Below are 13416 nucleotides of genomic sequence, written 5' to 3' on the forward strand. Positions count from 1 at the left end.
GTAATAATAATTTATACAAACACACCTCAATAATTCACGTACCATTTCAATGCTGGAGGGAAAATCCACATTTCACAGAGCATAATTAAATAGAGACAGAGAGTGGAAAGAGAGAGAGAGGTGGAGAGATAGATGGAAAGATAGATGGAGAGACCAGCATTAAAGATACTTTTGCAGTGGCATGGTTTCTTTTCCATTTGAGGTTTGTAAAACAACCAAGATGAAATTGTAATATCCAAACTATATCCAATCTCTTGAACTCGTCTCACTTCTCTTCATCCTAACATTGACAGGTGCACATCCTTAGTATTTCACCATTCACCTCCACAGTTGTCTAATGTGCACAGTAGAATTACAACTCTGTCTTTAGTCATATTCACTCATATTACAGGGTCAGCCATAGTAGGAGCAAATGAGAGTTAAGTGCCTTGCTCAAGGGCACATCGACAGATTTTTCATCTTGTCAGCTCGGGTATTTAGAGCCCACCGCTCCAACTACTAGGCTACCTGCCACCCTAATTCACAGTTTAATTTCTATATTCAGAGATTATTTTCTCAAAAATAAAATGATGTGAATGTTCAGACAGAAACTGTGCTGATCAACAGTTTGCTGGCCAATAAACATGTCTAGATGTATTTATTCTGTACATTTACCTGTTGTGCTTTTCACTAGCTAACCCAATTTCAATTTTTGGGCATTTATTTGGCATATTCGGTACAGATCTTATCTTAGGTATTAGCAATGTGAAAATATGAAAATACAGCTTTATTTGTTTTTACTTACCTTGCCTTGGCACTCATTTTAGTTTCTATTTTTGTAATTTTCTACTTATTGTATTACAAATATTAATTATTTTAAAGGATTGTAAATTGAATATATCAGTCTTTCATGTTACGTCTTTGTCAATATAGCCATTATAACCACTAAACCACTTACCATTTTGGAATGAATCACTACTCCCTACTCCCACTTTTTGATCAAAACAGCTTCTATGTATCACCTCATTATCCTGCGCCTTCTTCAAGTTTAAAGGAGATGTTTTAATTTCTCATATTCTATACTGTAGGGGTGTCCTCCACATTGCATCAGTTAGTGCTCTCTGACCCTGTTAGATCACTCCATCAAACACATGATCTACAAAAGCTCTTGACTGTATGTAACGTTGATATGAGGGACTCTAAACCACGGTGTCAAACCATCCCTCGCCCTTTGCCCTGCAGGTCATCTCTCACCTCAGACTTGTTTAACTCATCCCTCTCTCCCACCTTTCTTTTTCGTTTTCTACCAAGAAATAAAAGTAATTGGAATTAAATTGGAATTTTTCCCTCTCTCCCCTTCTCTCCCTTTGTCTGCCCATCTCTCAGGTGTAGTGGAGGCATGGACTGTAACTGCGTCAGTGATCTGTTGCTCACCCCCCCTGTCCCTGCCCTCTGGACTCCAGGTGAGGCAAGCAGGATTGGGGCACTTTTTTGCGGAAGCCGGGGTACGTGGTTTGGGGAGTTGGGGATTTTATTAGGGTTGTGGAGGAACATTTGATTAACTTTTGGGGGAGGGCAGATACCAGTTATACACTAAGGGGAGATGTACAAAGTGCTTGTACCTGTGCAATGTTTGGTGTTAGATGTTATTATCAGCAGGAATAAAATAGACAACAAAAAACCTTGATGCTAATTTACCAAACTGTCTTTATTTACACTTCAACTAAATGCATTATTCCTACCTCTTAACCTTTATGTACCTATTTGTAGTAGGTTTACCTGTATTCCCTTGCATACTTTTCCCCTGTGTTACTGCTTAGTACACCAGGCCTTGATAGCTAGTGTTTTCTAATGGTCAGTATGTATACTCCAACAAGTCTGCATTATAAAGATCATTTTTATATTTGAATATCAAAAAACTTACCACACACATCAGTGAACAAATAGTGTTTCTAATTTGTTAGGATTCATGTTTCTTTACTTATTCTGCGAGGCAATTAGCCAGAATTTTTGTTCAATTGATGAGCTATTTTATTATATTAGAAGTGTATGACAGCAGGCAGTTAGAATTCAAGTATTATAAAAATGTAAGTAGCATCCATCAACTCTGAAAGAGAGCAGAAATCTAACTGACCAGCTAGTGGGTCCAAGCTAGTGGGCATTAGTAGTACCACAGAGCAACATTGCTGTAAGCATGCTCTATGATATTAAACACATCATCCCTTAACTGCATCACTCCATCAGTCATCCAGACAGCTAGCCCCTTTGGCCAGCACTCACCATTCACAAACCAATAGGCCTCAATCTCATCCTCCCACTCTCCTGCTCCTCCTCCTCAGGCATCGCCTTCCCAGACTGGGCCTACAAGCCTGAGTCGAGCCCCGGCTCGCGACAGATTCAGCTTTGGCACTTCATCCTGGAGCTGCTGCAGAAGGAGGAGTACCAGAGTGTGATTTCCTGGCAGGGGGAATATGGAGAGTTTGTCATCAAGGACCCTGACGAGGTGGCCAAACTGTGGGGCCTCAGGAAATGCAAACCCCACATGAACTACGATAAGTTGAGCAGGGCGCTAAGGTAGGAACTGTGTGTGTGTGGGTGTGTGCCTGTGCGTGTGTGTCTTTTTGTGTATATGTGTGCTTTATTAGATATTTTTCAGTATAAGAAGCCAGAAAAAGTAGCAGTATTCATTTTTAGTGGATATAAGTCCTACGTGTCTCATTCATCTTCTCCCTCCATGTCAGTAAAAATGGAAAGAAAAATATGTTTTTTCCTTAAAAATGTCAATACCCTCGATTCCACCTTATTTTCCAATATCCAAATGGATAAGTTCACTATTAAACCTCTATATAAAAAATTCAGTAAGAATTTCGGAATTAATCCCCCATGTAAAATAGCTGGGATTTAGACCTACCGAGAATAAATCAAGTCCTTCTGCCTTATCAGAAATACTTGCCTCTAAACTCTACACATTGCTATGTGATTTAAACTATAGCCCTGCTACCTATTCTGCTATAGATCATTCTATTGAATTTACCCCACATCCCACCGCTACTCGTCACTTGCTTATGCAAATCAAATGACAACACACACACACACACACACACACACACACACACACACACACACACACACACACACACACACACACACACACACACACTGTTAACCCCCTCCCTGGTTTCCCCTACCCTCTCGTTAATGGGGGCTGTCGTAGGGGTCTAATTGTTATGAATTGGCTGGGGCCATAATTAGCCTTCTTGATTAGCCTAGCTTAATTGCTCAATTAAGGGCCACGGCACAATTGCCACGCAAAGCAAAAGTGTACAAATCATTGCGAGGGCCCCAACTGTTTGTTGTGGATACATACTGATAAGCATTGTATTTGGAAAGTATTCAGACCCCTTCACTTTTTACACATTATTCTAAAATGGATTACATTTTTTCCCCCTCATCAATCTACACACAATTCCCCATAATGAAATAGCAAAAATAGTTTTGGGGAATTTTTTGCTAACTTATAAATATAAATAACAGAAATACCTTATTTACATAAGTATTCAGACCCTTTGCAATGAGACAGGAATTTGAGCTCAGGTGCATCCTGTTTCCATTGATCATCCTTGAGAAGTTTCTACAACTTTATTGGAGTCCACCTGTGGTACATTCAATTGATTGGACATGATTAGGAAAGGCACACACCTGTCTATATAAGGTCCCACAGTTGATAGTGCATGTCAGAGCAAAAACCAAGCCATGAGTCCAAAAGAATTGTCCGTAAAGCTCCAAGACACGATTGTGTCGAGGCACAGATCTAGGGAAGGGTACCAAAACATTTCTGCAGCATTGAAGGTCCCCAAGAACACAGTGGCCTCCATCATTCTTAAATGGAAGAAGTTTGGAACCACCAAGACTCTTCCTAGAGCTTGCCGCCCGGCCAAACTGAGCAATCAGGGGAGAAGGGCCTTGGTCAGGGAGGTGACCAAGAACCCAATGATCACTCTGACAGAGCTCCCGAGTTCCTCTGTGGAGATGGGAGAACCTTCCAGAAGGACAATCATCTCTGCAGCACTCCAACAAAAGGCTTTTATGGTAGAGCGGCCAGACGGAAGCCACTCCTCAATAAAAAGCACATGACAGCCCATTTGGACTTTGTCTAAAGGCTACTAAAGGACTCTCAAACCAAGATGGAACTCTTTGGCCTAAATGCCAAGCTTCACGTTTGGAGGAAACCTGGCACCATCCCTACGGTGAAACATGGTGGTGGCAGCATCATGCTGTGGGGATGTTTTTCAGCGGCAGGGACTGGGAGACTTGTCAGGATCGAGGGAATGATGAACGGAGCAAGGTACAGAGAGATCCTTGATGAAAACCTGCTCCGGAGTGCTCAGGACCTCAGACTGGGGCGAAGGTTCACCTTCCAACAGGACAATGACCCTAGGCACATAGCCAAGACAACGCAGGAGGGGCTTCGGGACAAGTCTCTGAATGTCCTTGAGTGGCCCAGCCAGAGCCCGAACATGAACCGATCGAACATCTCTGGAGAGACCTGGAAATAGCTGTGCAGCGACCCTCCAGATCAAACCTGACAGAGCTTGAGAGGATCTGCAGAGAAAAATGGGAGAAACTCCTCAAATACAGGTGTGCCAAGCTTGTAGTGTCATACCCGAGAAGACTCAAGGCTGTAATCTCTGCCAAAGGTGGTTCAACAAAGTACTGAGTAAAGGGTCTGTGATATTTAAGTAAATGTGATATTTCAGTTTTCAATTTTTTATACATTTGCAAAAAAAAAAAAAAAAACGTTTTTGCTTTGTCATTCTAGGGTATTGTGTGTAGGTTGATGAGGAAATAAGGCTGTAACGTAACAAAATGTGGAAAAAGTTAAGGGTTTTGAGTACTTTCCGAATGCACTGTATACAGGTCTGTATGCCTGTGAAGTTGTTACCTTATTTGAATTTGAAAGATTATATATTTGAACTTTGTCACAGGCCTATTTTAAATGACTTACATGCTTAAAATAGTAATTTAAAGTCTAAGAATGTATCAGGACAGTCACCAGCTTAATATAATATGTTTTTTCTTTATTCAGTTTTGAGAACACCTCCCACCCCACGTGACCTCTGTACCTGAAGTACCAACCCTCTCATCTGAACCATATGGCAGTATGTAGTATCTGACAGTGTAGGATTCTGACAGGTACTGTAGCCTGTGACACCTCAGTAGGTGGCACAGGAAACAAGCACTGTAAGGTTGGAGTGACTGGCACCTGAGGTTGTTTCCATAGAGACACCACTCACATTGTAGTCCCGCCCTCAAAGAGGCACTTCAGTTGCGAATGAATACAGAAGCACTGACAGCAAGAGTTGATGTATATCTATTATGCATATTTCTGTACATATACTGTACCTGTAATAAATCAAATGTATTCATCACGCTTCGTAAACAACAGGTGTGGATAAACAGTGAAATGCTTACTTAGGGCCCTTACCAAATATATTTAATATTTACATGATAATTGCTGTATGTCAACAGTGCACAGCAGGTCAGATCAGGCTCTGGAGGGATGTTGTTTATTTATGTGCTTGTTTTTGGTTTTACTCTGGGACTTATTTAGTCCTGCCTAACGAGGTGTGTGGAGACTATCAAGTCAAAACATGAATTGATCAGTGAGATGCCAGGGAGAAACAAACCCAGCAGGAGTTCAGCCCTGGAGGGCCGGTGTTGTTCCCCCTGCTGTTAAGGGAACACATTACTGTTGACCAGGGCTCTCCAACCCTTCTTGGAGAGCTACCCTCCTGTAGGTTTTTGCTCCAACCCCAGGTGTAACTAACCTGATTCATTTTACCAACCAGCTTATTATTAGAATCATTTGCGCTAGATTAGGGTTGGAGGGTAAACCTACAGGACGGTAGCTCTCCAGGAAGCAGGTTGGAGGGAAAACYTACAGGACGGTAGCTCTCCAGGAAGCAGGTTGGAGGGAAAACCTACAGGACGGTAGTTCTCCAGGAAGCAGGTTGGAGGGAAAACCTACAGAACGGTAGCTCTCCAGGAAGCAGGTTGGAGGGAAAACCTACAGGATGATAGCTCTCCGGGAAGCAGGTTGGAGGGAAAACTTACAGGATGATAGCTCTCCGGGAAGCAGGTTGGAGGGAAAACCTACAGGATGATAGCTCTCTAGGAAGCAGGTTGGAGAGCCCTGCTGTGAACCATCAATGAAAACATGGATATTTGTTTCTAACTCTTCCTATTTTTTTCTCTCCTTTCTCCATTCCCTCTTTCCTAATCTCTTCCCTTTCACCTTCTCTCCATCCTCCCCCACCCAGGTACTACTATAATAAGCGYATTTTGCACAAAACCAAAGGGAAGCGTTTCACCTACAAGTTTAACTTCAGTAAGGTGGTGCTGGTGAACTATCCTCTGCTGGACATGGCCAGCTCCCCCTTCCTGCTCCAGAACCACTTCAATGGGGGCTCCGCCGCGCCCGACTGCAGCCCTCTCACACCCGAGGTACGGAGGGAGGAACGGAGGAAGTGAGGGAGGGAAGGTGGGTGGGAGGGAGGGAGGGTGAGAGGAACGAATGGAGTTTAGGACAGAGGGAGGGACGGAGAGAAATGGTAATGGATGGAGGAGGGTATGAAGGGAAAAGAGAAAGAGAAAGAGAGGATTACTAGGATTGTAAGGACAGGAATTAAAGCTATTCCAGAATAGGCAGCTACTCCAAGTTATTCCCCGCTATTATCACAATCCATCACATTGTCTAAAGTGAGCTGTCATTTGAACAGTACATGTTTGAATTCACCAAAATTAAAGGACAAGTTGGATAGAAGACCAGCAGATTCCTGAGAACCATCAACAACAAACATTGGGGAAAAGAAGAGAGAAATAAAGGGAGGAAAATGAGACTGAGAGATGGAAATATGGTTGCCACAACTCCATACTTGATTGTTTATTAATGTTTATTTGATTCAGCGGGTCTAGCTAAAATCCATTTCGTCTCAGGGAACTGCAGATTGTACTGTACAGACTCCTGCTGTGTATTCATTCTTCAGTTACGGGAGGATCAATTGTATTCCGCGTGTCTTATCATACATATTTTATTCACTGTCTCTAATAGCAGCAGTCCTGATCATGATAAAATGGTCTTCACTTATTATTTGCCCAGAGACATCTTGAAATTTTTACAGAGATAAATGTTCTTGGACCCCCAGAGGGGTTGTATGAATAAAACTGTCCTGTTAGAGTTTGTAATGAAACAATAGATACACGTATTGAAGTAATGGTCTGTGTTCAGGGTGCATATTTCTGATGGATCCATTTAGGTGGGGATATATGCAAATGAAACACTAACTGGTTCATACTTTCTCATTTGCTTGGATATAGAAATTGCTATGACAATTATGTTTTACAGATTCTTTACAAATACAAAAAACTGACATTGCGATACTAGTGCAAATAGTATTTTATCTTTATTCATTTAATTCATGAAATGTATTTAAAAGGGAATAGAGTTAACTTTAAATGACTAGAAGAGTCTTTGCTTGTCCTGAAAGATAGAAAAAGAGAGTCACAATAGAGAGTGAAGGAGAAACTGGAGAGATGGTTTTAACTTGTCCTTAAAACAAAAGAAGACGTTATCCACCCTTCTCACATTCCCGTCTCGGATGGCCTATCCCTCTGTCATSGATTGAAAATGAAAGAAATAAAAGACAAGTAGATACGTCAGATCAGATCAATGTTCGGTCATTAATGCAGGTTTGGTTAAGCAATCCAGATCATGCAGCTTGGAAGTACAGTCTCGCTTTTCAAACTTGGAGCTGAGGGGTGACAGAAATTATTGATCCCAGCTCTTCTAAAAAAAGAGAAATCCTCCCTCTGTCTCTCTCTGTCTCCCTCGACTCTGTGTGATTTAACCGTTTCGTTTGTTTGGCCTCCTTTCTCTTTCCTGTTTTAAAGCACTTCTACACCACACACTCTCAATACACACACACACACACACACACACACACACACACACACACACACACAACACACAACACACACACACCCACCACACCACACACACACACACACAACACACACACACACAACACACACACACACACACACACACACACACACACACACACACACACACACCACACACTTCTCCCCTCTCTCTCCTCTCTTACCCCCCAGCTATTATGTTGTTTAGTCTTCTCTCCCTTCCATCAATCCTTTCCCTCCTTTGTCCCCTCACACTCTTCCCTCCTCGAAGGGCGCCCAATCCCTCTATCTCTCGTCGTTTATCCTTTGTGCCCACTTAATCGTTGGCCTCCATTTGACTCTGTACTTCTCCTGGCTTTGAGTCTTTGAGCCTCTGCGTCCTCCTACCTCCTCTCCTCATCTTCTCCTCTCCTCTCCCTCTCAGTCCCCTGGCACTTCCTTTTATCCTGTCCTTGCTGTGACTGTTGGTGTGATTGCACCACACACTACAGGGTGCCATCTCCATCAAATGACTTACCCTAAATACATGCTGATTTAAAGAGGAGGTTGAGGATCCTATAGACAAGTCTAGTTTTTATTTGCTGATGAAATGAATTGCTATTGATTACTTAACTGACATGAGCAGATTCTAATGTTTTTTTTCTGTCTCTCTCTYTTTCTCCCAGGCCCTGCAGTCACTGTTCCCTCGTTTGCCAGAGTCAGGGAGAGGAACCTCCCTGTTTGATCGAGTGGCCACAGCCCCGGGACCAGAGGGAGACAAACTGAGACTGGACACATTCCCATTCCTCAGCTCAGGTGAGAGAGAGAGAAGAGGAGAGATGAGAGGCGAGAGGGAGAGGGGTGACAGYGGTAAAAATAAGGTAGAAGATGATTGAGAAATGCGGGACGGTGAAGAACAGAGGAGAGAGGGAAGGTAAAGAACAGAAGAGAGAGGGAAGGTAAAGAACAGAGGAGAGAGTGAAGGTAAAGAACAGAGGAGATAGGGAAGGTAAAGAACAGAGGAGAGAGGGAAGGTAAAGAACAGAGGAGAGAGGGGAGGTAAAGAACAGAGGAGAGAGGGAAGGTAAAGAACAGAGGAGAGAGGGAAGGTAAAGAACAGAGGAGAGAGGGAAAAAGAGGCGAGGAGGAGAGAGGGAAGGTAAAGAACAGATGAGAGAGGGAAGGTAAAGAACAGAGGAGAGAGGGAAGGAAGGAAGGAAGGAGGAAAGTGGAGATTGAGGAAATGAGGAGAGCATAAGGAGAGAGATAACAAGATCAAATCCATGTTCACTGCAGTACTTTACACAGCAGAGATCTGTCCCTTTACTGCCTCCAATTCATACTCTCCTTCAGGTGACAGGAACGGTTAGACGGGAGTGATCTACAGTATATACTATCGTATTATTACAGTGATATGAGGCAGTTGCTCAATTAAGGTTTTTGGAATTAATGTCAGTGTAATCATGTGCATTTTCCCTTTATATAATCCCTCAGTTTGTATGTGTGTGTTTTATTTGTGTGCTTGCGTGCGCGAATGTGTGCATGTATGTGTGTGTTTTTTGTGTGTGCATTTGTGTGTAGGTGAGCGTGCGGGCGTATGTGTTTGTGCGTGTGTGTGTACAGATGCCTTTGTCTGTCTGGATACTCCATGTGTGCTTTTCAGCCCTGCTGCTGCATCAGAATGTGTTGCCTTACTGTACAGTGAATATGTGTGTGTGAGTTAGTGTGTGTTCACTGTGAATACACTCCCCTTCACATCACAACCTGGCCCCCCTGTTTTGTGTGTCCTCAGGTCCTATTCCCCCCTCCTTCCCTCCTCACCCACCTCTCCCTCTCATGTGTCCCCCCTGTCCTAATCCCTTCCTAGGCAGGAAGGCCCTAATTGAGGGTGCAGGCTTCAGTTTGTGGCCTGTGGGCGCCCATTACTGTGTTTTCATAAGCAAGTGAGGCCTGCCTGACTGATTCAATATTCATGTGTCTGCCAGCTACTTCTGGCCCAGCACACAGAGACTCAAGCACTGTCAAATTAGCCCTCCATAGCAAATATGGAGAGAGAGAGCGGGAGGACGAGAGAGAGTGGGAGGACGAGAGAGAGAGAGTGGGAGGACGAGAGAGAGAGAGTGGGAGGACGAGAGAGAGAGAGCGGGAGGAAGAGAGAGAGAGCGGGAGGAAGAGAGAGAGAGCGGGAGGAAGAGAGAGAGCGGGAAGAAGAGAGAGAGCGGGAGAGAGAGCGGGAGAGAGAGAGAGAGAGAGGTAGAGGTAGAGGTAGAGAGAGATGGGGTAAATCTTTGAGTTTGCTGTCTGTTGTTGGAAGGAAGTACAGTCGGGGTCATAGAGAGTTCTTTTGTTCGCGCACTAAAATTGAATTCCAGTATCACCTCAGATTTACCTCATTTGTTTCAGTTGTTATTAAATTATGCATATAGGGAAGCTGATGTAATACACATACACATTATATCAGCTGTTATGTTAATCAGGTTTCTGAAAGTATGATGGAGCCAACTAGAGTGCCAGAGTGTGCGAGTTGTGTTTTTCTGTTTTTCTGTTATTCAGTTGACTTCACTAAGCACCTGGACTATACACATGGCCAACAACAGCCAGATTTTCTAAATAACTGGATTTCTCTTACCACAGTCCATTTTCCTTTTTTCATAGACAGTATTATTTCATTACAGTGGCATAACTATTCTGTTATTAACGGGATACTTTAATTTGCCAGAGAGCATATCTCTCATTATGTTCATATTTGTTGTGAACCAGTTGAATGTGTGAATAGGTCTGGCAGGCATATAGTCTAAGATCAGGGTTCTATTCAAATCAACAGGGCTCTCATTTTGCCCCAGCGCATAGCTGTGCGTTGCTAATTATTGCAGAGCATAATTAGTGAACATGCTTGGATGTGGTATGTCAGGAGATCTTTACCCCTTCAGAGAGCTAACCTCTGTCTCTGTGTCTCTGTTCTCTTCCAGCCGCTCCCTGTTACTCCAAGCCCCCATCCCTGTTGGGTCCTTACCCCCGCAACCCCCCCTTCGACTACCCCTGGGGCTTCAATCCCTACCTCTCAGGGGCCTTCTCCCTCAACAACTGCCCCAARCTGCCCCCCGGCTCCCTCTAYCCCTCCCACTTCTACCCCAACCCGCTGCAGACCAGCCTGGGCCAGCTGCCTCACCCCTTCTCCTCCCTACTCCCCCCGGGRGAGGTGGCAGGAGGGGGRGAGAGRGGAGCAGCRGGCCAGACCGGGGTTACTAACGGCACGGCAGGTGGGCAGCCCAGACTCTGCYTGCCTCCTTACCCTGGTGCTCTGTCGCTGGGCCGGACGGACATTSKCAACGGRGGCTCTGTGGGTGAGAGGGAGAGAAGGGARWCCAAYACCCCAGGCACGGRGCYTGGGTTGGGGMTAGGGTTAGGGTTAGGGCTGGGTCTGGGAGGGATGGGTCTTGGTGGTGGTGCTGGGGGGCGACAGAGCCCATYGGAGCGGCGAGGCGGGGTGAAGCAGGACCCAGAGTCAGACTCAGACCTGGAGATCACAGATCTGAGTGACTGCAGCTCAGACAACGAGCCTGACTTCAGCATCACCAAGGAGACCAGGCTGAGCATTCGATCACATATCCTGGTGGAGGGGAAGAAAGGGGGAGCACTGCCACCTCTCTCCTCCCTCCCTCCCCCCGTGTCCCCCCATCCCCTCAAGAGCCTGGTGCCCCTCACCCCTCCCCCTCCGTCCCTCCCTCTATCCCTCTCTCCCTCCATGGCTCTGGTTGAACGGCACAGGGAGACAGAGACTCTAAAATTGATCCACAGCTAATAGATTCTAATAGATAACTCTCTTTCTCGTTCCCTCCTCTCTCCTCTTCTCTCTTCTCTCTCCCTTCATGTTATGTTGTCCTTTATTTGAGCCATCTTGCCCCGTCTCTCTGTTTTTTCTTCCTCTCTCTCTCCACCCTTCTGCTCTCTCTTTACATGTTGACTTGTCCAACATAGCTGAGATGGTGAGCTTGCTGATTTTGACATTACTGAGAGTCTACCATGTTTCAGATGTATGTGTACTACTTATTCATCATGTGCTCCCACACATTTTATTGTCTCATGGTTTCAGTGATATTTTGAGCTTTAACAGCATTGCACGTTGTTCTGTGCTATTCATATGTTACCGTGTTACTGCAATGGGTCCATCAAACTGCATAAATATAACTCAATGTATAATGAATTACATTAAAATATAATACTAGAACAATAATAAACAACACTACAATACACACACATAAGATTAATTGCAATAATGGCCACATGAAATTATATCTGACAGAGATATTACTTTAGTTTTTTGGGGATTCCTTTTCTTGGGATCGGTATGTATTTTTCTGTTCAAAACATAGTCAAACATTGCCAGCTGGTGGTCTTTATAGGAGGCTGCTACAGTTAATTGTTTGTTGGGAAAAATGATCATCCCCAAATCCAAACAATTAGTCATTTTGCTCTGCTAATGTAATGCTCTGGTATTGTAATGTACATTTCTAACTCCATACTTGTTTGTTTGTTTTTGTTTAATGCCAAGTTCAATTGCTTAACTTTCTTCAGTGAGAGGGAGAGAAAGAGAGAGAGAAAGAGAGAGCAAAAGAGAGAGCTGGACAAATCNCACCCCTCCCCCTCCGTCCCTCCCTCTATCTCTCTCTCCCTCCATGGCTCTGGTTGAACGGCACAGGGAGACAGAGACTCTAAAATTGATCCACAGCTAATAGATTCTATTAGATAACACTCTCTCTTTCTCCACTCTCTCTCTTTCTCTCTTTCGCTCCCTTCATCTGTTATGTTGTCCTTTATTTGAGCCATCTTGCCCCGTCTCTCTATTTTTTTTCTTCCTCTCTCTCTCTCTACCCTTCCGTTCTCTCTTTACATGTGTATTTGTCCAACATAGCTGAGATGGTGAGCTTGCTGATTTCGACATTACTTAGAGTCTACCATGTTTCAGATGTATGTGTACTACTTATTCATCATGTGCTCCCACACATTTTATTGTCTCAAGGTTTCAGTGATGTTTTGAGCTTTAACAGCATTGTACGTTGTTCTGTCCATCAAACTGCATAAATATAACTCAATGTATAATGAATTACATTAAAATATAATACTAGAACAATAATAAACAACACTACAATATACACACATAAGATTAATTGCAATAATGGCCGCAAGAAATTATATCTGTCAGAGATATTACTTTAGTTTTTTGGGGATTCCTTTTCTTGGGTACCGGTATGTATTTTTCTGTTCATAACATAGTCAAACATTGCCAGCTGGTGGTCTTTATAGGAGGCTGCTACAGTTCATTATTTGTTGGGAAAAATGATCATCCCCCAAATCCAAACAATTTGTCATTTTGCTCTGCTAATGTAATGCTCTGGTATTGTAATGTACATTTCTAACTCCATACTTGTTTGTTTGTTATTGTTTAATGCCAAGTTCAATTGCTTAACTTTCTTCAGT

At 43.7% G+C, this 13416-nt stretch overlaps 1 protein-coding gene across 5 annotated transcripts in view; it reads left to right on the forward strand.

Moving 5' to 3' along the window:
• The window catches only part of erfl1 (Ets2 repressor factor like 1), a 58367-nt gene extending 45803 nt beyond the window's left edge, over nucleotides 1-12564 (forward strand). For 3 of the 5 annotated variants that reach the window (XM_070443881.1, XM_070443882.1, XM_070443883.1), the window contains 5 exons: nucleotides 1366-1484; nucleotides 2319-2553; nucleotides 6300-6483; nucleotides 8625-8754; nucleotides 10908-12564. In XM_070443881.1, the coding sequence (XP_070299982.1) occupies nucleotides 1366-1484; nucleotides 2319-2553; nucleotides 6300-6483; nucleotides 8625-8754; nucleotides 10908-11740 (1501 nt within the window). In that variant the 3' untranslated portion in view covers nucleotides 11741-12564. The remainder of the gene's footprint in view (nucleotides 1-1365; nucleotides 1485-2318; nucleotides 2554-6299; nucleotides 6484-8624; nucleotides 8755-10907) is intronic. The other 2 variants (XM_070443884.1, XM_070443885.1) reach the window with 1 other exon arrangement.
• The last annotated feature ends 852 nt before the right edge of the window (nucleotides 12565-13416 follow it).

This window comes from Salvelinus sp. IW2-2015, linkage group LG6.1, assembly GCF_002910315.2.
Source record: "Salvelinus sp. IW2-2015 linkage group LG6.1, ASM291031v2, whole genome shotgun sequence".
Classification (NCBI taxonomy): Eukaryota; Metazoa; Chordata; class Actinopteri; order Salmoniformes; family Salmonidae; genus Salvelinus; species Salvelinus sp. IW2-2015.